The 24485-nt window shown below is 43.1% G+C and overlaps 1 protein-coding gene across 1 annotated transcript in view; it reads right to left on the bottom strand.

Moving 5' to 3' along the window:
• Positions 1–8944: 8944 nt before the first annotated feature.
• Positions 8945–24485, bottom strand: part of LOC138354691 (uncharacterized) — a 33919-nt gene continuing 18378 nt past the window's right edge. The window contains exons 3-5 of the mRNA XM_069309051.1: positions 13576–13708; positions 11940–12095; positions 8945–9942 (exon numbers count right to left, since the gene is read on the bottom strand). Coding sequence (XP_069165152.1) covers positions 9838–9942; positions 11940–12095; positions 13576–13708 — 394 coding nt within the window. The 3' untranslated portion in view covers positions 8945–9837. The remainder of the gene's footprint in view (positions 9943–11939; positions 12096–13575; positions 13709–24485) is intronic.

A 24485-nucleotide genomic window follows, 5' to 3' on the forward strand; every position in this document is an offset into this window, starting at 1 on the left:
AGAAAAAAAAGATATTATTGCACTTACCGAAACGTGGATGAATGTAGAAAATAGAGAACTATTAGCTGAATATCAAATAAATGGATTTAAACTATTTCACACAGATAGATATATTAGACGAGGAATGGGAGTAGCCATATATGTTAGGGACAATTTTAAATGTAGTCTCAAAGAGGGAATCAAAACTGAGCCATTCCAACGAGTTCGCAACAGCAACAACCCCAGCCCTCGATAGAAGCACCCCATCCCGAGCATACATTTCATTTCTTCCATAGAAGTGTTCCCAGTTGTCTATGAAAGATATCTCATTAGATTTGCAATATCTTTCCAGCCGGCAATTGACACCAAGTGCCCTCGACATCCATTCATTTCCCTTCGTCCATTCGACAGATTGGAGGAAGTTTCAGGAAGCTCTCGAAACTTGGCACCAAAACTACACTCCTCCTGACAACACCGAAGAAATGGAAAAAGGTTTAGTTAATACAATACATAGAGCAGCGAATCACGCCATCGCCAAGAGGAAAACAATTACCCAACAACACAAGGACCATTGGTATTACTGTGATAGGATCAAAGAGCTATATAACAGACTAAATCATGCACGAAAGAATTTCAGAAAAGATAGAACCGAAGCTAATCTAGGACTTCTTAGAGCTGTCCGAGATCATGTGCACGAAGAAACAGCAAAATTCAGAGAAGAAAAGTGGCTCGAGTGGTGTGCCAAGCTAAATCAGCATACGTCCTTGGGCGACATCTGGAGGCAGATCAACAAGGCCAAAGGAAAAACGCCTCCTGCTCCGCCGCACCATGTTCATCCAGAGCAAGAAGCAGAAAGGTTAGCAAATCTATTTGCTTCAAGAGCCAGTTCCACTCAACTTCCTCAAGCAACTCTGACTCACCAACGAAGACTTCAAGCAGCAAGGTGGAAAAAAATAGATGATGCTTTAGCCTTACCTGACGAACTAGACCATCCTCTCAATCTGAAAGAACTTCGAAGTGCTACAAAGAAAACTAAAAATACAGCTCCAGGCGAGGACAAAATCACTTACAACATGATAGCCAAGCTAGGAGAAAAGGGTGAAGAAGCCTTCTTGAATCTCATCAACAGAGTATGGGTGACAAGAACCCGACCACTCTCTTGGAACAGGGCAATTATAGTTCCCATTCCAAATCCTAAAGACCCAGGAAATCCAAGACCCATCTCACTAACAAGCTGTCTGGCCAAAACTGCAGAAAGCTACCAAAAGCCAAACTTCTTAACTATGCAGACGACTTTGTGGTCATCATCAATGGCAAAGGTGCAAGGAACCATGCACAAAAATGCCTAGATATTATCAGCAAGGAAGCGGAACGCATAGCAGTGAAAATAAACAGCAATAAAACAAAAGCAATGGCCGTTAAAATGAGAACTCAAGACATCAGACTGGCAATACAAGGACAAGAAATTGAGTGGGTTACCTCTTTTCAATACCTAGGAGTCTTAATAGACAACCAGTTGAAATTCACTCAAGAAATTGAATATCTTCGGCAACGCTGTAAAGTCAGAAACTCATCTTTGCGCTCTTTGACCAGTCTTAGAGAGGGTGCGTCTCTACCAGTACCCAAAATGTACTACGTTCAAGCAGTTAGGTCACTCATCGACTATGCTGCTCCTGCTCTTACATGCCTCAGTAATAACCAATGGGAGAAACTGGAAGTATCTCAAAATGATGCTCTGAGAATAATGCTGGGAGCACCTATATGGACGCGTAGAGAGAACCTTAGAATGGAAACAAATTTACCAACATTAGAAAATAGGATGAAACAAAGGATAGCCACCATAATAGGAAAACTTACTGGAACAACCGCCAGACTGTCAATCAAAGACAGCATACAGAGATCCTTTCAGAAAAACCTACAGTATAGAACAAGCTCATGGATGGATAATGTGGTCAAGATTTTAGAGAAAATGGACCTGAAATGGACCATTAAAAACAAAGGGGAAGATAGACCATATCAACACTTTCTACAGCCGCCTCCATGGGCAGAATCGAATCTAAAGATAATCATTGAAAGATAACCAGTTAAAAAATCAGCATGTGACCCGCAGAGGCTCAAGGAAGTAATAGAACAACAAATGGAAACTATTTCTAGACCCACAACGACTCACATCTTCACAGACGGATCAGTTGATCAAGAAAAAGGTTCTGCTGGGGCAGCAGTTTACACTACCAACCATGAAGCTTACTGGAGCATGAATAGTGGGTGCTCAACATTGCAAACAGAATTATATGCCCTGAAGGAGGCAATAAACTATACAATTGAGAATAATTTACATGATGTCATCATTCATACAGACTCTAAATCTTCGCTCCAGGCATTGTTATCCAGTCAGCACAGTGATAATATACAACTCACAGAAATTCAACATATAGGAAAAGATGCCCATAATCGAGGGCTGTCAATCACCCTAAATTGGATACCAAGTCACATTGGCATAGATGGTAATGAAAAGGCAGACTCACTAGCAGAAACTGCCACTGCTCTACCTGTTGTACAGGTTCAAATACCTCCAAGTTTCTCACAGATAAAGGAGCAAATCAAGAAGAAAATATTCTCAACTATCAAAAGTCGCTACAGAGCCAAAGTAGCTGAAGGAAGATCCACTGCGATATGGTACGAACAAGCCACTGGTTACTCCTCTTTCAAGCCTGACAAAAAGATATCCAGAGACATTGCAGTAGCCATACACAGACTCAGACTTGGTTACAAGTGCTGCTGGGAGGTAATGAACCCAATAGTTAAAGAGTGTCACATCTGTGAAACTGAAGCAGAGGCGCCACTATTGCACTACTTACTGGAATGTGAAGCTACTGAACCCCTGCGTATCAAACTCAATACTAATCCAACGACAGCATCTGCATTAGGTGCACATTCCACCGCGACTACAATGATTAGAAAATCATAGAAAGAGATTGTTGAGGAATGGGACTCATTAGTGAGCATTCTGCATCTACATCCGCCACCAAGATAATGTTAATAAAACAAGATTAAAACCTGTGCACTAAAACAGAAGCGATAAATAAGCAGGGAAAAAGGAGAAGTCTCCTCCTCCATTTTAAACTTAGACCCAAATATCACAGGAAAAAGGTTATCATGTATAACCAAACTCAATTACGGGCTCACCATAGCCCGTGCTACATGGACACTTCGCCCTGAGTAGCTAAATCTTTAACAACAACAACAACAACTCAAAGATGCAGGGCTAACCATAGCCCGTGCTACTTGCCCCGCTCCTGTGCCAGGTAAGTTACGGGCTCGCCATAGCCCGTGCTGCTTGGAACTTGTTCCGAGTAGCTGAATCTATAACAACAACAACTCAAAGATGACGGGAGACATCTCCCGTCCAAGGTTCAAGCGTTCCTTGAGGCTGTTCGGAAGATCGACCCCACCATAATACCTCACGATAATATGCTGGGAACGATATAGTCAAAAGAGAACCAGCTTGTTACTGTTGTTGACCAAATAAATATTTTACTCGAAAATACTCGCCTTGGTTTATTTTGGGCGCTAACAATGGTCTCATTTATGTCTACGAAGTTGATAAGGTTGACGGGTCGCTGGGAAAGCGTTCTCTGTACCATAATTGATCTTGTCAGTCACGAGCGATAAGGATACTGCATGGATTTCTGCACATTAGTTCCTGAAGTATTTAAACCGTTTATTCTAAGGATGTTCACTGATAATCAACTGTGTCCCAACCCGTTCCTTCGTCTGGAAATGATTCGCATTATTGCCATGTGGCCAAAGGAGTATCTGGAGGATGCCAATTCTCGCATGAAGGATGTTAACGGGCTGGTTGTATTATAGATTGTTTGTTGGTTGGTGTTGTTGTCGTCGTTGATCCTTCTCTACGGACAACCCAACCCACAACTCGGTAGAATGCTTATACCTCTCTAGGAGATCACACTAGGCGCTTCTGGCCCTTGGAGAGGGGCTCAACGTCACACATTTAGGGGATGCGGCTCCAACACTTAGCCTCGTTGTCACGTGCACACACCCACTCGAGCCGCTGTGACTCCCCACTCTCTCTCCTTATGAGATATGATCTCCTCAATCCCCATTTGACTTATTAGTATTACCTTCTACCCTGTTCACAGCAGTGGTTCTTGGTTCTTTCTCTCTCTCTCTCCTTCTGTACTATTTCATGGGAAGCCTCACTAGGACAAGGTCAAATACCAGCAAATTTGAATACATTTACTGGACAGAGCACATACACAATACATACACACATATAATAATAATGAGTCCTATACTCTATACTATTACAATCAGGTTGCACTCCAATACAACCAGAACTCTATCATCAGCTTATCAAGTGGTATCCTATCTTCTGATTCCCCACCTGATACTATCTACCTCTTCAAGTAGATCAAGTCTTATACTACACTGTACACTGTTGCATTATCATATATATATATGATAATGCAACATATATATATATATATATATATATATATATATATATATATATATATATATATATATATATATAAAAATATATATATATATATATATATATATATATATATATATATATATATATATATAAATATATATATATATATATATATATATATATATATATATATATATATATATATATATATATATATATGATAATATATATGATAGTATATTAATAGGGTATATATATATTATTAAATATGACCGAAAAAGTAAGATTAATAATTCTAACACGAATTTTCTCGATCTTTCGTACATTTCTTTTCACTGTTGGTGGTAATTCAAAAATCAATTCTCCAAAATTCATTTTTATTTCTAGTCTGACGCGAGACTTGAGCGCGTTTCGCAAAACTTATTACATTTTCAAAGACTTTAGTTTACACATACACAACTGAATAGAACTTACACATCTCCGATTTGTTTATATCTACATTTGAGTGAGGTGGATGGGGTGAGGTGGTATTAATAGAGTATTAAATTCATCAACACAAGACAGAACACGAAACAATGGGTATTGAATGGAAGTGATTGTAGAAAGCCTATTGGTCCATATTTCTTGATGCTTCTATATTGGAGCGGAGTCTTGAGGTGGGTAGAATATATATATATATATATATATATATATATATATATATATATATATATATATATATATATATATATATATATATATATATATATATATATATATATGTGTGTGATAATGCAACAGTGTAGTATAACATTATCATATATATATATATATATATATATATATATATATATATATATATATATATATATATATATATATATATATATATATATATATATATATGTGATATATATATATCTATAAACGTGTACAAAGAAAATCAGCATGTGAATGCAATAACATATATCAGTATAAATGTTCCTTGATACTCAACAATGATCAATCGATCACTCTATCAGTCCTAGAACACATACATCCGTGGGTAATCCAGCCTACGACTGTAACTCTAAACTTCAGTATAAAACACTCCTTGACATAAGAATGCAAACAACCACTCACCTCCCACTGCGTCTTGCATGCTAATGACAATCAAACACTATCAACTCCCTACAAGTAATCCACCAGAACTTCCCTTCCACCTCTGGAAGTTCACTACCCTGATATCTTCAGGTTCTTCCGGGCTTCACTACCAGGATCCTCTGCAGCTCCTCCAGGCTGCTATCATGAAGTTTCCTTGAGCAACTACGGTGCTTCACCCTTCTGCTAGGGTCCTCCACAGCTCTCTTGGCTGCTACACCATGAAGTTCCCTCGAGCAACTATGGTGCTTCACCACCTCTACAGAAGCACGTCACACTCCTCTTCACTGCTTCTCCTCACAGCTCGAGGTCCTCTGTTCCACTACCTTGGAGTCTCATCAACTACTCCTGTGCTGGCTTCGAAGTTCTCAGCAACTTCTTCCCCAAAGACAAACCACAGATTGTCTCGTCGAGGGCGCTCCTCCCTCTGACGGAGCTTGGTCAGGGCGCTGCCACGGCCCACGATAATGCCTCTGGGCGGTTTAATACTCTCCTCGTCGACCAGGACTTGAGACCACACGTCCCCAGCTCGATTCCACAGCTGGTACGTCTGCACACTTCTCTTCTCTTCGAGATATATCACTAGGGGTTCCCTTCTGACGGGAGCTCAACGGAGCGCGGCTTTCCCCCTGCGATGTCTGGCCTCAAGTGAGGTCAAAGCCCTCCAGAAGCGAGCCTCACACCTCCAGCAAAATGTCCACATCTCCTAGCCAGTCATTTATCTGTTTTCTTCTTCACTGCCCATAATCTCAAATTGTTATTTAAATCCTACCAACTATTTTACGTATGTGTTATCGCCTCTATATTTCCTATACCTTCTAGTTAGGTCAGGCTTGCTGAATAACTCTCAAGGGGAAGACTCGTTTCTCCTGTAGGCTGAGATCATAACAGTTGCCACAGGTTCATAATTGGAGTTGCATCACCTTGAACCTAATGACACTAAGTTGAGTTTAACTGTCTCTGTTGCCAAGTTGTTGCGCATCCTTGAGACAAATTGCAAGCTAGACGCTGTTGCAGCTTCAGCGACGCGCCTAGTGAGGTGTCTGGAGACTGGATCAGAAGTAGTGTTTTTGAACCGTATTGTTCAGCTGGGACAAAAGGCAGAGGCATCGCGGGAGATATATCTTCTAAATGATCACCAAATTTCTCAAACTATAACGTCGTTTTGTAATATCTGTTATATATATTTAAGGCGCTGGTGGTTGACCTAGCAACCTCTTCGGCGTATAAGGTTCCTAGTCTTGCAGAATCCGCTGCATCTTCCCTCGTTACTGTCACCGATTCATTAGTTCCAATAAACTCTAGGTTGCGACAACAAGATGCAAAAATACAAGTAAAGATATTCACAAGTTTGGACAACATATACAGAGCATTGCAAGAGAAATCGACATCTGTTTCTCGGGTGTTGCGCCAGAATCACGCCCAGGTCCTGTCTTCACTCAACAAGCAGGGAGCAGAGTCAGGACTCTATTTCAACCACTTCCCAACTCTCATTGAGGAGTCGACGGAGGACTGGCCGGAGAGGTTCGTGGACAGTGTGACGGGAACAGTGATGGAGGCGCCGGTACTGTTACACTCGTCCAAGATGGTGGTGGACGAGTCGACGCTGGTCCAACTGCTGCTTACACCCCACCCATCCGACCCCTTCACGAGATGCCTTCTGGACCACGGCTCCTACACTCGCCTCCCCGACCTCCAGGCTGACATTGTTGCTTGGGAGAACTCTACCATTGGAGTAAGCAGTAGCGAGAGTGATGTTAATAACGACACCAGAAACGACTATGAGATGACGAGAGAGAACGACAGCGTCGCCAGGAACATTGATAACTTTGAAAGAGACAATGTGTACAGTACACATGTAGACATCAACAGTTGTGAACTGCGTAAACTGCTTTCGTAGTTTGGGTAGCTCCTATAATTACTTTTTTTCGATGTTCAGTAAATATAGAACAAATCCCGTTAATGTGATTTCTTTATGCACTGAAATCAATAAATTATGTAGTTTGTACATTCGTATTTTAATAAATATATATCTATAGGAAATTACAATTGCAGTGATCTATTAATCCTAATCATTTTAAACAAAATACCACTCGTCATCATCTTGAAAAACAGATTAATAAATTAGTTACAACATCGTTTTTCTAATGGCCTTCGATATATAACAAATTTGCTTTGATTTTATTCCATCATAGATGAGTCATTTGATAGTAAGGTAAGGTTTGTGATGTTGTGTACCTTGACTTTAGCAAATCTTTTGATTCAGTGCCAAATGAAAGACTGAATAAGATAGAGGCTCGTGGTATTGGGGATGCTATATTAAGTTGAATTAGGGCATGGCCAAAAGAGAGAAACAAACAAAGAGTTAGTATAAATGGAGTCAGCCAAGTCAGAGTGGGAAAATGTTGTAAGTAGAGTGCCTCGAGGCTCTGTCTACCTCTTGCTTGATGGGCTTCTGGGAGTTCTTCTACTCCCAAAGCCCGGTCATGCACAAACGAACATTTCCATTTTTATTTATATAGATGGTAGACAATGGCTCGCAAAGCTCCTCTTTACATTCCTTTAGCACCCTGGCAAACACTTCATCCGGCCCTGGGGATTTGTTTGGTTTGAGTTTTACTATTTGTTTAATAATATCATCCCTGGTAACTGATAGACTAGTTAACCTGTCCTCGTCCCCACCCACATAAATTTGTTCGGCTGAAGGCATAATGTTAAGTTCCTCTCTAATAAATACAGAGATAAAATATTTATTAAAAATACCACTCATCTCGTTATCAGTTATCTGACCTGTCCCAGTTTTTAATGGACCAATCCTTTCCATAATAACTACAACTTCCCTAATTCCCTAGACTACATTTCAAATTTTCCCTAACATATATGGCTACTTCCTTTCCACGTCTCATATATATATGTGTGTGTGAAATAGTTTAAATCCATGAATATGATATTCAGCTAATAGTTCTCTGTTTTCTACATTAATCCATGTTTCAATGAGTGCAATAATATCTTGTTTTTGTGCAGACAAGAGCATTTATATCGTTTAATTTGTGTCTTAGTCTCTTACTGTTCGTGTAATTTACATTAAGAGTGAACAAATCTACAAGGGCCGCAATGAGGGTTCGAACCTACGTCCGGGATAATCACCAGGTGCGTCCGGGATCTGGGGCAAGATTCACTAAGGTACTTGCGAATGTTTTTCTTAGCGCCTTCTTAGCGGTTATGTCGGTATTCAGGTAGCCACACTAAGAAGGAAAACCTTCGTAAATTTGCTCCGTCATCTAAGTGTGCTGTCGACGGCAATCGAGGGCAGTGAAGAAGGTGTTCCAATGTATCCGCCCTCTCAATACGGGTAAGGGGCTCGATAATAAACCAATGAAACTCATATTAAATGCAATATTAATGTTTATTGTATACACTGTCTTTAATATGTTTACAAATTGTATTAGTAAAAGTAATAACTATAATTTTCATAAGTTGTCAAAATTTGCTCAATACAGATTTTTTATCAGTCTAAACAGAAACCGATGACAAGATATTATTTAAATTAACTAACAGTGGAAATTTACACAACTCTAGTTTGCATTTTTAAACTGTATAAAAAAAGAAGTAAATTTTACAAGAATAAGTTTTCACATAAATCAACCCTCAGTGATGTTATTAATATATGACCTATAAAATTAACAATATTGAATCTGCTTAATAAAGGTTGATCTTGTTAAATGTATTCAATATATTTAAAAATATTTAGTATTTGGCCTAATTAATTGGGCCAGTTGACCTAGTTAACAATGATTGATCCGGTCAACTAGCTGACCTATACTTATCAATCACTTAACCCGTTTGCAATTAAGGGTGTACATTTTTATTTAGTCATCGGTTTATATATAGTTAACGTTAGTTGAATTATTTAACAATTATTAACTTTAAATAATTAGCAATCTTATATCCTGTTAGTAATAGCTAATCTAGTATTCTAGGTAATTTTGGATCTTGTTAGCAATAGTTGTCCTAATTCTCCATGGTTTTTTGTTAGCTACGAATGACCTAGTTAACAACTGGTTAATCAATTAACAGCGAATGGCATGATACACACACTGATTAATTTAGTTAATTCAAATTTAAGATTGGGCTAGATGAAGCAGGGAGAGGTTGCAGGGATTGGGGTCAAACGGGACTTGGAAGAGGTGGATAGGGCTGGGATGGGTAGTGGTAGAGAGGTTAGATACTGACTGGAAGGGGGTTGGGGCGGTGAGGTTCGACAGCACAAAGGACTAGACTCAGGGGCACCAGGATGGCCTGGTTGAGGCGGCACAGTTGTCGTTAGGATGGAAGAATGTGTGGGGGCCAACGATGCACTTCCAGCAGCACAGTCTACCCAGATACTGCAAAAAACAATATCTCTCTTATTACAATATAATACAATATGCCGCTTAATGCTTATATTAATTAAAGAGAGAGAGAGAGCTCAGGCCTATACTCTATACTAACGATTACATATGGAAAAATAAGAATCACCAACTGCTACGTGACTCATTAATCAACAACTTTCAGCAATATCATCCTGGGGTTGGCGATATCAGGTCACAGCTGTGGCTGAGAATACAACGACGATGATGATAACATTATAGCATGATATTGCAACTAGGATATAGACGAATGGGTGGCAGAAACATTGTGTTCAGTGATGAACTTGACAGTTTGGAAATGAAGTTTGAGTCCTCAATGACAATGAAGAACAACGTACGTAGCCTAGCAAGCATGGCAGCCAAGAAATGTACAGGCCTCGTGACAGCTGGAGGTGTACATCCTATATGAAACAAGTTTGCTATCATCTGAAGTATGCACCGCTCTCCTGGCCGGCCTGCTCCTCATCTATTCGAATAATTTAATAATAATAATAATAATAATTCATTGTGTCGGGGGACAGGCAGCCAATTTATACATAGAGTACATGTTTGGCTTATATCGAGGTTTCTCCCCCAGGGTCGAATTACTGATCCTCCCCAGAATGTAACCCCACAACAATTATGCTGACTATAAGTGGCTGCAGTCGAGCTAGGCTCCTGGTCCCGCCTTCCGATCGTTCTTAGATTAATGCAATGACTCATTTATATATAACTGCTGGGTACCTATTTACTGCTAGGTGGACAGGGGCATTAGGTGATAAGAAACGTGCCAAACTATTTCTGTCCTACCTGGGATACGAACCCGGAATTCTCGGTTAAGTCGAGAACGATCCCGACTGTACTACCGGGACCCTTAATTCTGGACAATGTGGAGAACCACGCGAGAAGGCTCATCTCTATAGTCTTAACCTGTATATGAAAGCTTTCAGTACCAGAGAATACTGGCTGGCGGACTTAATGTTATGTACAAGGCCAATATTCTCAAGGTTCCCCATATGGTCCAACTTCGTGGACAACACATAGACGGAACCACAACACAAGGCGCTCAGCAATCAACAGCCTCATGCTGGATATGCCTTTCTCAACATCACTCCGTCAGCAGTCATTCTTCAGAGGCTGTCTCACGTTTGGAACATGTTCACTCAACATTTAGATATGCGGGAAGTCAAACCAAAAGATCATATGAAGACCTTGGTGCTTCGCAACCCCAAAGGGTTTGGAAAAGGCGGGAAAAGGGAAGACACAGTTGGTTCCTGGTTCATCCTGTAATTTACACGAAAGTAACTTAGCATTAAATTAATTTATTCCTATTGGAAACCTAATAATAACCGTAACACATACGTGAGTTTCTAGGGTCAAATGAGCTGTTGGAGGATAACAACTTGCAGTTTCATTAGGAACATAAACCCCACTCCTAGTGAACCCTAGTTTTAGTTAAGAAAAATGATAAAGGGAGACTTCCATCCACTAAGGATCATTCCGTAAGCGATTATTCATGTGGTTGTCTAGTCCCCACAAATACAATATTTAATAAATTAAGCCAATTGGCCATCTACAATGGGAAGAGGGACCTTTGACAAGCCACCGGCTCCCTGTCCTCGTCGAGACCACTAGAGAGATGGTGGTCCTCAGGATAATTCAGGTAAAAACTTGTTAGTATCTTTGTAGCCTAATATTAAATAAAATATTCACATTGAAAATAAAACTTACTATAGATCTTTTTATACAGACTCTCAAGCCTTACCAAGAACACTAAGCGCGGTTGTGACTTTGCAAAGAACGTAATGTATTCATCACCATTGTTACAGCCGACTGGTTACAGGACCTACTGTACTTTCTCGTGTTTAAACAAATAAATTAAATGAGAATTTCCATTGAAACATTTTTGCCAATCCTAGTTTCAGTTTGAAAATTAAAGAGAGAGAAAGTGAGGGGTTAAAGAAGAGAGTGTGTGTGTGTAGTAGTGAGCTGACCGTAGAGCCTTCCTTGCCGCAGTTGCTGGCGACGTAGTGAGCGTGGACCTCTCCTGCGACACCTGGTGGCAGGTCCAACCCGAACAGTTCACAAAGCTTGACGGTGGTGTTGCCAGTGATGGGGATTACAGTATCTCCGAAGAGTTTCTTGACATGCTGAAAAACAAATTACAGAAATGAATTCAAATACAGGAATGCAAGTGTGAAGCAGCTTCCAGTACGCACCAATCATTATGCCGCCCAGGGAATTCTTCAAGTTACTTAATCCTCCTGGTCATATTTACTGAAAGTTTACTTTTAAACGTCATTGAGACTTTAAGCCTATCACGAAACTTAAGCAGACTTTAATACGTCTCGAACATTTCTCCTCCCAGGCCTCGTACCCTTTCTCCAGCTCCAACAGCAACGGAACAACCACCTATAAACTTAACAGGTACTCTGTTCCGGACAATGGTATACCTCATCATGTTACATGGAGGCAACGTCTTCTCTTGCCACCTTTGGGCTAATTCTTAGTGTAGTCCGTGATAGTACCGACGTCTGTAAGACGTTGGTCTTTAATATTTATGCTTCTCTTATATCTGCATAAGTAGGCCTATACAGTGTTAAAGTTATCATTCTAATACTTCAGCCCGTTCTCCTGTTTTGGTAAGAAGGTTTTCTCATCCTTATAGGAGGAATGAAGGCTATAGTATATATACCGAGGTACAACACAATTAGAAAGTAGAAATCGGTACTATTTAATTTGGACAAACTGGAAAAATATTTTCTACTTATGTTGCGAAGACAAAGTAAACTAACCTACCCTGACCTTCCTAGATCTAATACACGCTATCTGAGGCCTAGTATAGTACATATGTGTGCTATTCTAGGCCTAGGAAGAGTTAAGTTTGTTTTTATTCTCATTTTTTTTTGACTGTAAAGTGAATAGTACAAAGTTCTACTATCTAATTGTTTAGAAAGTCAATCTTTGTACTATGGTACACATAGTTACAAAAAACTAATATCTAAACAGGAGAATGGGTTAAATATTTAGCTATATATTTTACAAATATATTTCACCACTAATTGTATGCCATATATCATTACTCCTGTCAGATTCAAGTTATTTATGGCTGTACACCTGTTCAGTCCAGGCAGAGATGTGAAGATTTGTATGAATATCCACCAATTAAAATTCTAATGTTGTCGTTAATGTTGGTAATGCATATATATATATTAGTCAGGGTTGGTCGTAGAAACATCAATGGCGACGATATTTACCGCGCGTTTCAGTATCCCTCAACGTCTGTGGTAGAAAGTAAACTAAAAAAGAAAACGTCCTCTTTTAAAGTGATATTAACACATAAAAGTCTCAGGCGTCGCCCACCTCCGTAATGAATACAGACATCAATTTAAAGGGGAGGGAGCGATTAATAACATACAATAATACAATATAATTAAACGTATTGACATGGATGAAAAAATACAAGCTTTTCGAAAAGTTTAGGAAGTTACCGCACCAGGCTATAAGAGTTCAGAGGCGGACCCAGGAGAAATAGCCTAAGCTACTCTATCCCTTTGAGATGTATTTTCTTGTCGCAATAAACATACTTGAACTTGAACAGGTGAACAAAGAGAGCCAGTCGGCACTCACCCCCAGCAGGCCAGCGGGACAGTCTCGCCTGGCTGTCTGGCAGGTGGCCCAGGGGAAGCCTTTCACCCTGAAGTCGTCCACGTCCTTCGTCACCTTCCCGCTCGTCGTGGTGAGGATCACGTCCACGAAGCACCTGGAGAAGGGGAGGTTATCTTGAGATGATTTCGGGGCTTTTAGTGTCCCCGCGGCCCGGTCCTCGACCTGGCCTCCACCCCCAGGAAGCAGCCCATGACAGCTGACTAACACCCAGGTACCTACTTACTGCTAGGTAACAGGGGCATAGGGTGAAAGAAACTCTGCCCATTGTTTCTCGCCGACGCCTGGGATCGAACCCAGGATCACAAGTCCAGCGTGCTGTCCGCTCGGCCGACCGGTTCCCGGTTAGACCGGGGAGCGGGAAAGTGCTCGACAAATTAGCAGGTAGGCTTCAGTTTATATTCTTGCCCTCATGTTCCTTCTTAGCTGTTGTTGTTGTTTTAGATTCAGCTACTCAGAACTAAAAGTTCCAAGTAGCACGGGCTATGGTGAGCCCGTAGTGAACTTATCTGGCACAGGAGCGGGGTGTCCTTCTTAGCAGTTCTTATCTAACACTAGCAGGAAAGAGCATCGGCTCGTTGGATGAACCTTTACAGTTGTTGGTCATTTAATTATGATTCCTGTGGTTGGGGACAGGAAGCCTGTACTTAGGGTTATGTACCAGGATGCAACACAACTATTGCCAAACTCCCGCCTATGCCTGCTTAACTGTTAGATTAACTTGTTTTATTTATTTATTTAGTTATGCAAAAGTTCTTACAATCTTGTAAAGACACTAGTACGCATAGCGTTTAATAGCGGCACGAGGTGAAAGGAAACATGCCCAACTGTTTCTGTCCTGTCCTGGGATTGAATCCCGGTCCCTCTGCTGCAGCCGAGGACGTAGACCACTGCGCAATAACTCCCATCCCCGTTGTTGTTTAAGATTCAGCTACTGGGAACAAAAAGTTGCAAGTAGCACGGGCTATGGTGAGCCCGAAGTGGACTTACCTGGCACAGGAGCGGGGCTGTAACTGTCATCAAGGGCCTGACAGCTGAGTGGACAACGCTTCAGATTCGTAGTCTTGAGGTTCCGGGTTCGATCTCCGGTAGAGGCGGAAACATACGGGCAGATTTTCTTTCACCCTGATGTTCCTGTTCACCTAGCAGTAAATAGGTTCCTGAGAGTTAGAGAGCTGCTAGGGGCTGCTTCCTGGGGGTGTGTAACAAAAGGGAGGCCTGGTCGAGGACCTCAGCCCAGAAATCATCTCAAGATCTCAAGACAGATCCCCATCGTTCCCTTCTTATTTGCTGTTATAACTGTGGATACCCCCCCCTCCCCTCACCCCTGTAATTTATCCTCGTGATTCATTAACTAATTCATCTCTTATTCACATCTTCGCATCTAGCTTCTATGTTTGTTTTATTGCTGCTCAACCTAAACATTTTAACTGTCTTCCTGTATTGAAAATTCCCAATCGAGCCGCCGCGCTTGTGAGGGAATCTAGATTCCCTCAGCTAGTTTTCCTAGTTTCTAGATTAGGCTAGTCGCTCTAGGGACTCTAGAAACTGAAGCTTTCAAACTAACATATACTTGTGGGGTGTTGAATGAAAGCTTATGCTAAGGACTGTCGGTTGGGACTGGTTAGAGGCCTGTGATTGCTCTGTAGAGAGAATTACAGAAATTTTCCTGTTTCTGTGAAATAGGATGAGGAGGTGAGAGTGAAGTGGTATGAGAGGATACTTGACTCAAACCGTTAGAGGTGGGGGGAAGTGGGGTGACCGTTGCCCCCCCCCCCCTCACCATGTGAGTCAGTGCGCCACTGTCTTAGGCCTCCCCCTCCTTGTGACGTCACGGGACGCCTGAGGGTGAGTGAGGCCTGTGATTCGGGTAGGCATGTCTGCTTCGAGCTGTGTTTTGGCGCGAACGGCTGTGATTGGTAGCGGCACGAGGGAACAGTGCTGGCTTCCTGCTGATTGGTCAAGACAAAGTAAGGGGGAGGTATGGGCATTTTGAGTTTCCTTAGCCCGCGAAATCGTCAGTTTGAGCAGGGTAGCAGGTGGACGAGGACGTAGTTGGGTGGAGGGGGGGGGAGTTTTCCCCCTCCACCCCTGTTAATCGCGGACGTTACCGTGTTGTCCAGCAGGGATGGCACTCCTGCCATCCCGGGTTGTGTCTAGGCCCAATTTTCGTGAAATTTGGGGCCGATGAGGTACGGAAGGACCAGTAAAATAGCCTCAGAGACAGTGGGCACCCATGAAGCAGCTGGCAGAGCCTCATGGTGTAACAGGTGGTTCAAATAACCTGGCTAGTGTTGATGGACAATTGCCGGAATACAGGCAGGGCCTCCTATGTAATTGTGGTGAGATTACAGGCCCATGTTGGACTTTGAATTCTGCAAGGCGTCAGTGTTGGGACGCTGCCGGCCATTGTCACCCCAGTGTAGAGCAAGGCAGACTCTGGTTTGCTGGAGTTGTTGGTGATTCCCCATCCACGTGTGTATGCCCGGGGGCCACCCACCCGCCCGCCCGGTCCGGCCACCCACCCGCCCGCCCGGTCCGGCCACCCACCCGCCCGCCCGGTCCGGCCACCCACCCGCCCGCCGGTCCGGCCACCCACCCGCCCGGCCACATGGCTCGGCCAACCCGCCTGCCCGCGCGCCAGCTACCATCCCCCCCCCCCTCTCAGCTCGGGAGGGGCGCTGTGGGCCACGCGGTGGCCACATGCCTTGGCCACCCCCTTGGGCCACTTAGCCACTTTCCCGGGACAGCCTAGGGCCACATCTTGTCAACGCACGAGGAGCAAGCTAAGTGTTGACAGCCCGAGAGGTAGTGACCTGGGAAATGAGTGAAATGTGAGGAAAACGTGAGTACAATAGCCAGTGTAACAGTGTCCCAGTATTAGGGGAAATTCACGGTAAAGCTGAGTTGTCCCATAGCCCTGCCAGGCTAGGGAAGCAGCTGAGAGACAGCTGTCAGTGGCACGTCCAGGTGACTGGTAGGGCGGTACCTGGAGATAGATGTTGTACACGACCACACTGTAGTTATATATATATATATATATATATATATATATATATATATATATATATATATATATATATATATATATATATATATATATATATATATATATGTGTGTGTGTGTATACTGACTCGAGTATGTAACCGGTCAGTGTAGAGATTTACCATATAAGTGATCCAGCCTGTCGATTCTATATAATCGTTCAGACTTGATTAATACCATAGAGTACCGCATATAAATTGTATCATTAGAGGTAGGCAGGCCAGGTTGCAGGGATGTCAGTGGGGGCCCTGATGTCTGTGTAGTTAGTTACATTTACCTGATGATATAATTTTCATTGATTATGTGAATGCCATTTCTATGTGTTTATTTGCATGCTTTATGTACAGTGCTGTGTGGTGAGTCAGTAGATGTGATTGCTGACTGATTGCCTAATGATGTCATTAGCATGTGGGGTATGCTGATGGCATCATTATGTTGCAGGTTTGTGCAGTGTTGTTATCAGTTTATACGATATTATTGCCCTGGGAGCTGTGTTGAGGGTTTAAGGGACCTCTAGGATTATTCAGGGTAATTCACAGTACTTAATGAGAGCAGGCAGTTGATTTGGTTGATTGCCTTGCTTGAGGTAAGTGTGTGCTCACAGTAGTCCTTTGCAACGGTTGCAAGATAAGGGGGGCAGTAATATTGGTATACTCTTGTTGTTGCACAACCGTGTGTCATTATTGTGTGGGCACAGTAATTAACGAGTTGCAGTAGCCGCAACCGTATGTGGGCAGTGCATTTGTGTTGTTGCATGCCATTGTAGTGTGACCTATGCAACACTGGGGTTACTTTGTTTAAGTTGTGTTGAGGACTTAAGGACTCAGTGAGTTAATAATTGGGGAATTAACTGGATAAGGGGTGCACACTTATTGTGGAGTGAGTGAGGGCTGTTATGAGAGAGAAATGCGTTGAGCTTGAGTGAGATACGTCTCGGGAGCAATTAATTGTCCGCGTGACAACTAATTGACCACTCTAGCTAATTATGTAATTAGCCTTCTCATCATGAATTCACGTAGTGGGAGAGGATCTGTCAGAGTCTGTCAGTATTTGTGTTAACGTAATTTGCTCGAGACTAATTACCTTTCTGGGTTATAGCGATTAGTGGCTCATGTTAATTAGTGGAGTAATTAATGTCTGGAGGGCTCAGATGACTCGGTAAAGCGAGGTCATGGCGCTAGCATAAATCGTTGTATTAATCATATCCTGTCTGAGGACAGTGAATTAATGACACTCTTGTTAATTAGGGGTAATTAACTCCTTTCCCGTGAATTCACAGTGTTTGATGAGACCTGCTTAGGCAGTGCGGAGTGAGACGTATTTATGGATGATTAATTATCGGTCCTGGTGACAGTTAATTAATTGCTCGGAGTTAATTAGGGTAATTAACACTCACTAGTAATTTTTTGACGCAGACTGTTGAGAAGCTACCAAGTTAGGGTAGGCTTAGTTAACGTAACTCAATAGGGATGTAATTAGTGGTCCGTTTGACCTTAATTTAGAATTACTCACTGAATACTTGCTAGGAGTCAAGTGTGATGTAATATAAGTTTGAGTTATTGTTAACAAGAGAGACAAGTGTTGATGATTAACGTAGAGTATCATCATGTTGTTGTCTAGTGTGAGACAATTGTTTGTGATTACCGTAGTACTTTGTTGCTGACTGCTGCGATCAGTCAATTAACGTGATTAATCACTTAAGGCAATTTCTTTTGGTTGTCGTCTGGTGACGAGAGTAGAGTAATCTAGGGATTTGTGGAGCTGTGTCCCAGAATCCCGCCTTGCCTGTCTTTGTTCACTGTTTACAGTGCAACTCCTTGTAGGGAGTTGCAAAGAGTGTTCACACTGGGTTGCGATAGGGGGAGTCACTGTTGGACTACCCGCCTAGTTACGTGGGTCTCTCCTGGGGGGCGGGAGGACCCCTAAGCTTGTGATTATAGTAGCTGTCAGGGAAACCGAGACACTATTGATTGCATGCTTGTGTCTTCAGTGGATATCCTTCATTTGTTCAGTTAGTTCATGTTGTGAGCCCGAAGTGTCAGCAAGATGGAGCCTGCTGTCACTTCTCGAGGGGCTGTTAAATAGCTGTGTTGCAAATGCCACTTGATGGACAATAACGTAACCATTCGCTGTGGTGTAACTTAGTCTGTGATATTTTTCTTTGATTTGCAATATTGCGTCATCAGTGGGCACACCTGTGTTCAGGTTAGTTCAGTATGCAGCCTCACAGCAAGGGTTGCTATTTAGCTGTTTGTTATCGTGCCACTGGATGGACATTAACGTAACGTAAACTCGGTAATGTAGTAGTTAGTCTCTTGTTATTAATAAATTGTTATGTTATAGAAAACGGTCTTTGATGTCAACCCTTCAACCATATTATTCCACCATATTTCTGCATATTACGATTAAATGTTGATGTGATCTTGATAAGGACGGCTGTTCTTGGGAATTCGAATTACCAATTCATAGCGCCACATCAAATATAAATATTTGATTGTGAGAACCCGTCGGTTACCCTTTATTAGTTTTAACGTCCTGTTTAACTAGGAGGAGCCAGCGGCCTATTGTGGACAGGTTTTCACCCCTAGTGGTGGAAGGCCTGGCGGTTTGCTCCCGCTTTTCCTTTTTCTATTGGACTCATGCTTAACTGCCGGGAGCAGACTTTAAACTTGTAGTCCACCTCCTAAGGGAGGTAGGCGTAGAAAATAATCTCACAGCGCTCACCCGCATCGAGCTCCGCGACTCCGGCCTCAAGTTCCATCTCAACGTCTACGAAACTGCTGTATCCAAGACTACTTAAATAAATAAGAAACCCCATTAAACACTGTGTATCTAATCTACCCAACAACGTAACATAATCGTACGTTGCAGGCTCACCATAGCCTCTGTTACATGGAACTTTTTGATCTGAGTAGCTGAATCTAAAACAACAACAACATAAGAGGAACTGTCATTCTGGTGAGGTAAAACGGTAAGAGGGAAGACTGCAGGATACCCAAGCAAGATATAGAGTGCATGTATGATCGGACAATTTTATGGGCTCACTATAGCCCGGTTATCTTGCGATGATTTCTGGGCTCAACGTCCCTGCTGCCCGGTCCTCGACCAGGCCTCCTTCATTCGGTCCTCCTCCTTCAGGTCCTGTGCTACATGGAAAATTTGTTCAGAGTAGCTGAATCTAAAACAACAACAGCAACGTCGGGACAATTGGTTGCGAAACTTCAGTTTAAACAAATGCATGGTCATGAAAATGGAAATAGGCAAAAGAAACCCAGAAGAACAATATTTAACGAAGATGAGGAACCAACCAGTATCAATAAAATTAAACACCACAGAGCAAACACAGAACTATCACTGAAGGCTCACATAAATATAATCACGTCAGCAGAATATGTAAGCCAGGAGAATATCAGAACAGCACTCTGGAACAATTACAAGGATGCTTTCAGAATTATTTTTATAGTATTCGTCTAACTAATGCGTACAATTCACCGACCAGCTAAGTTCCTTGATCAAGTATTTTTCCTTTCATCCCCTGGGAGGGGGAGTTCTGTAGCGAGTAGATTATCCCAATAATATACTCGCTCCAAACGCATTGTTAATATTCCTGTCAACCTTTGGAGATGAATGAGGTGAGGCGTTGCCCGGGCAACACGGTGAGGTGTTGCCCGAGCATACAAGCAGCAGAATAGCAAACATTAACACTCACGGGAGACATCTCCCGTCACGCAGGGTGCAGTCGCACCTCCACAGATCTACAGTATCATCTTTAGATACTGGTAATGGCTCATAAGGGCCACCACTTATGGCCTATTCATGCCCGTGCCACCTTTTGGATGGCTTAATCTTCATCATCATCAAACATTAACTAGCCTACTTTCAAGTGTGGTCTAGAGCAGACACTTGCGAGATACTGTACCAACGCTCAGTGCGCTCAACTCACACCAACGTATCACCTGTGTACTTCTGTATATTCGACCAAATATATATATAGTATCTTAGTGTCTGTGTTTATTTGTCACCATACTTTACGTAACAATAGAATTGCGTTGCGTTGTGTTGCTCCTGGCAGTATGGGTTCGAGTCACTTCTGGGGTGTGAGTTTTCAGTCGCATATAGTCCTGGGGACCATTCAGGCTTGTTCGCATTTGTGTTCCTTACGTGTGCCCAAAAGAATGAGGTGATTTGATAAAATGCTATACCCAAGATTACCATCCGAGTGCCGACAGGGAAGTGGTTCATATAGCTTCGGCTATCACTTCCTTTTGTCCGGTCGTGAAGGTCAAGCGGATTAAGGCGTCCTGTAGATACCAGTTGCGTTGCTCCTGGCAGTATGGGGTCGAGTCACTTCTGGGGTGTGAGTTTTCAGTCGCATATAGTCCTGGCGACCATTCAGGCTTGTTCACATTTGTGTTCCTCACATGTGCCCCAAAGAATGAGGGGGATTTGATAAAATGCTATTACCACGATTACCATCTGAGTGCCGGCGGGGAAGTGGTTCATATAGCTTCAGCTATCACTTCCTTTTGTCCGGTCGTGATGGTCAAGCGGCTTAAGACATCCTGTAGATACCAGCTGCGCTACTCCTGGCGGTATGGGTTTGAGTAACTTCTGGGGTGTGAGTTTTCAGTCAGTATATAGTCCTGGGGACCTATTCAGGCTTGTTCGCATTTGTGTTCTTCACGTGTGCCCAAAGAATGAGGTGATTTGATAAAATGCAATGACCAAGATTACCATCCGAGTGCCGGCGGGGAAGGGATTCATTTAGCTTTGGCTATCACCTTCCTTTTGTCCGGTCGTGAAGGTCAAGCGGATTGAGGCGTCCTGTATATACCAGTTGCGTTGCTCCTGGCAGTATGGGTTCGAGTCACTTCTGTGGTGTGAGTTTTTAGTCGCATATAGTCCTGGGGACCATTCAGGCTTGTTCGCGTTTGTGTTCCTCACATGTTCCCCAAAGAATGAGGTGATTTGATAAAATGCTATGAACACGATTACCATCTGAGTGCTGGCGGGGAAGTGGTTCATATATAAGCTTCACCTATCACTTCCTTTTGTCCGGTCGTGATGGTCAAGTGGATTAAGGCGTCCTGTAGATACCAGTTGCGTTGCTCCTGGCAGTATAGGTTCGAGTCACTTCTGGGGTGTGAGTTTTCAGTCGCATATAGTCCTGGGGACCATTCAGGCTTGTTCGCATTTGTGTTCCTCACGTGTGCCCCAAGGAATGAGGTGATTTGATAAAATGCTATGCCCAAGAATACCATCCGAGTGCCGGCGACGACGTGGTTCATATAGCTTCAGCTATCACTTCCTTTTGTCCGGTCGTGATGGTCAAGCGGATTAAGGCGTCCTGTAGATACCAGTTGCGTTGCTCCTGGCAGTATGGGTTCGAGTCACTTTTGGGGTGTGAGTTTTCAGTCGCATATAGTACTGGAGACCATTCAGGCTTGTTCACATTTGTGTTCCTCACGTGTGCCCCAAGGAATGAGGTGATTTGATAAAATGCTATGCCCAAGGTTACCATCCGAATGCCGGTGGGGATGTGGTTCATATAGCTTCAGCTATCACTTCCTTTTGTCCGGTCATGATGGTCAAGCGGATTAAGGCGTCCTGTAGATACCAGTTGCATTGCTCCTGGCAGTATGGGTTCGAGTCACTTCTGGGGTGTGAGTTTTTAGTTGCTTATAGTCCTGGTGACCATTCAGGCTTGTTCGCATTTGTGTTCCTCACGTGTGCTCGAAAGAATGAGGTGATTTGATAAAATTCTATGCCCAAGATTACCATCCGAGTGCCAGCAAGGAAGTGGTTCATATAGCTTCGGCTATCACTTCCTTTTATTCGGTCGTGATGGTCAAGTGGATTAAGGCAGTCCTGTAGATACCAGTTGCGTTGCTCCTGGCATTATGGGTTCGTGTAACTTCTGGGGTGTGAGTTTCCAGTTGCATATAGTCCTGGGGACCATTCAGGCTTGTTCGCATTTGTGTTCCTCACATGTGCCCCAAAGAATGAGGTGATTTGATGAAATGCAATGCCCAAGATTACCATCCGAGTGCCGGCGGGGAAGGGGTTCATTTTGCTTCAGCTATCACTTCCTTTTGTTCGGTCGTGATGGTCAAGCGGATTAAGGCGTCCTGTGGATACCAGTTGCGTTGCTCCTGGCAGTATGGGTTCGAGTTACTTCTGGGGTGTGAGTTTCCAGTTGCATATAGTCCTGGGGACCATTCAGGCTTGTTCGCATTTGTGTTCCTCACATGTGCCCCAAAGAATGAGTTGATTTCATAAAGTGCTATGCCCAATATTACCATCCGAGTGCCAGTGGGGAAGTGGGTCATATAGCTTTGGCTATCACTTCCTTTTGTCCAGTCATGACGGTCAAGCAGATTAAGGCGTCCTGTAGATACCAGTTGTATTGCTCCTGGTAGTATGGGTTCGAGTCACTTCTGGAGTGTGAGTTTTTAGTCGCATATAGTCCTGGGGACCATTCAGGCTTGTTCGCATTTGTGTTCCACACATGTTCCCCAAAGAATGAGGTGATTTGATAAAATGCTATGCCCACGATTACCATCTGAGTGCCGGCGGGGAAGTGGTTCATATAGCTTCGGCTATCACTTCTTTTTGTCCGGCCGTGACGGTTAAGTGGATTAAGGCGTCCTGTAGATACCAGTTGAGTTGCTCCTGGCAGTATGGGTTCGAGTCACTTCTAGGGTGTGAGTTTTCAGTCGCATATAGTCCTGGGGACCATTCAGGCTTGTTCGCATTTGTGTTCCTCACGTGTGCCCCAAAGAATGAGGTAATTTGATAAAATGCAATGCCCAAGATTACCATCCGAGTGCCGGAGCGGAAGGGATTCATTTAGCTTCGGCTATCACTTCATTTTGTGCGGTCGTGAAGGTCAAGCGGATTAAGGCGTCCTGTAGATACCAGTTGCGTTGCTCCTGGCAGTATGGGTTCGTGTCACTTCTGGGGTGTGAGTTTTCAGTCGCATATAGTCCTGGGGACCATTCAGGCTAGTTCGCATTTGTGTTCCTCACGTGTGCCCCAAAGAATGAGGTGATTTGATAAATGCAATGCCCAAGATTACCATCCGAGTGCCGGCGGGGAAGTGGTTCATTTATAGCTTCGGCTATCACTTCCTTTTGTCCGGTCGTGATGGTCAAGTGGATTAAGGCATCCTGTAGATACCAGTTGCGTTGTTCCTGGCAGTATGGGTTTGAGTCACTTCTAGGGTGTGAGTTTTCAGTCACACATAGTCCTGGGGACCATTCAGGCTTTTTCGCATTTGTGTTCCTCACGTGTGCCCCAAAGAATGAGGTGATTTGATGAAATGCAATACCCAAGATTACCATCCGAGTGCCACCGGGGAAGGGGTTCATTTAGCTTCAACTATCACTTCCTTTTGTCTGGTCGTGATGGTCAAGCGGATTAAGGCGTCCTGTAGATACCAGTTGCGTTGCTCCTGGCAGTATGGGTTTCAGTCACTTCTGGGGTGTGAGTTTTCAGTCACATATAGTCCTGGGGACAATTCAGGCTTGTTCGCATTTGTGTTCCGCACGTGTGCCCCAAAGAATGAGGTGATTTGATAAAATGCTATGCCCAAGATTACCATCCGAGTGCCGGCGGGGAAGTGGTTCATATAGCTTCGGCTATCACTTCCTTTTGTCCGGTCGTGACAGTCAAGCGGATTAAGGCGTCCTGTAGATTCCAGTTGCATTGCTCCTGGCAGTATGGGTTCGAGTCACTTCTGCGGTGTAAGTTTTTAGTTGCTTATAGTCCTGGGGACCATTCAGGCATGTTCGCATTTGTGTTCCTCACATGTGCCCCAAATAATGAG

This window comes from Procambarus clarkii, chromosome 64, assembly GCF_040958095.1.
Source record: "Procambarus clarkii isolate CNS0578487 chromosome 64, FALCON_Pclarkii_2.0, whole genome shotgun sequence".
Taxonomy (NCBI): domain Eukaryota; kingdom Metazoa; phylum Arthropoda; class Malacostraca; order Decapoda; family Cambaridae; genus Procambarus; species Procambarus clarkii.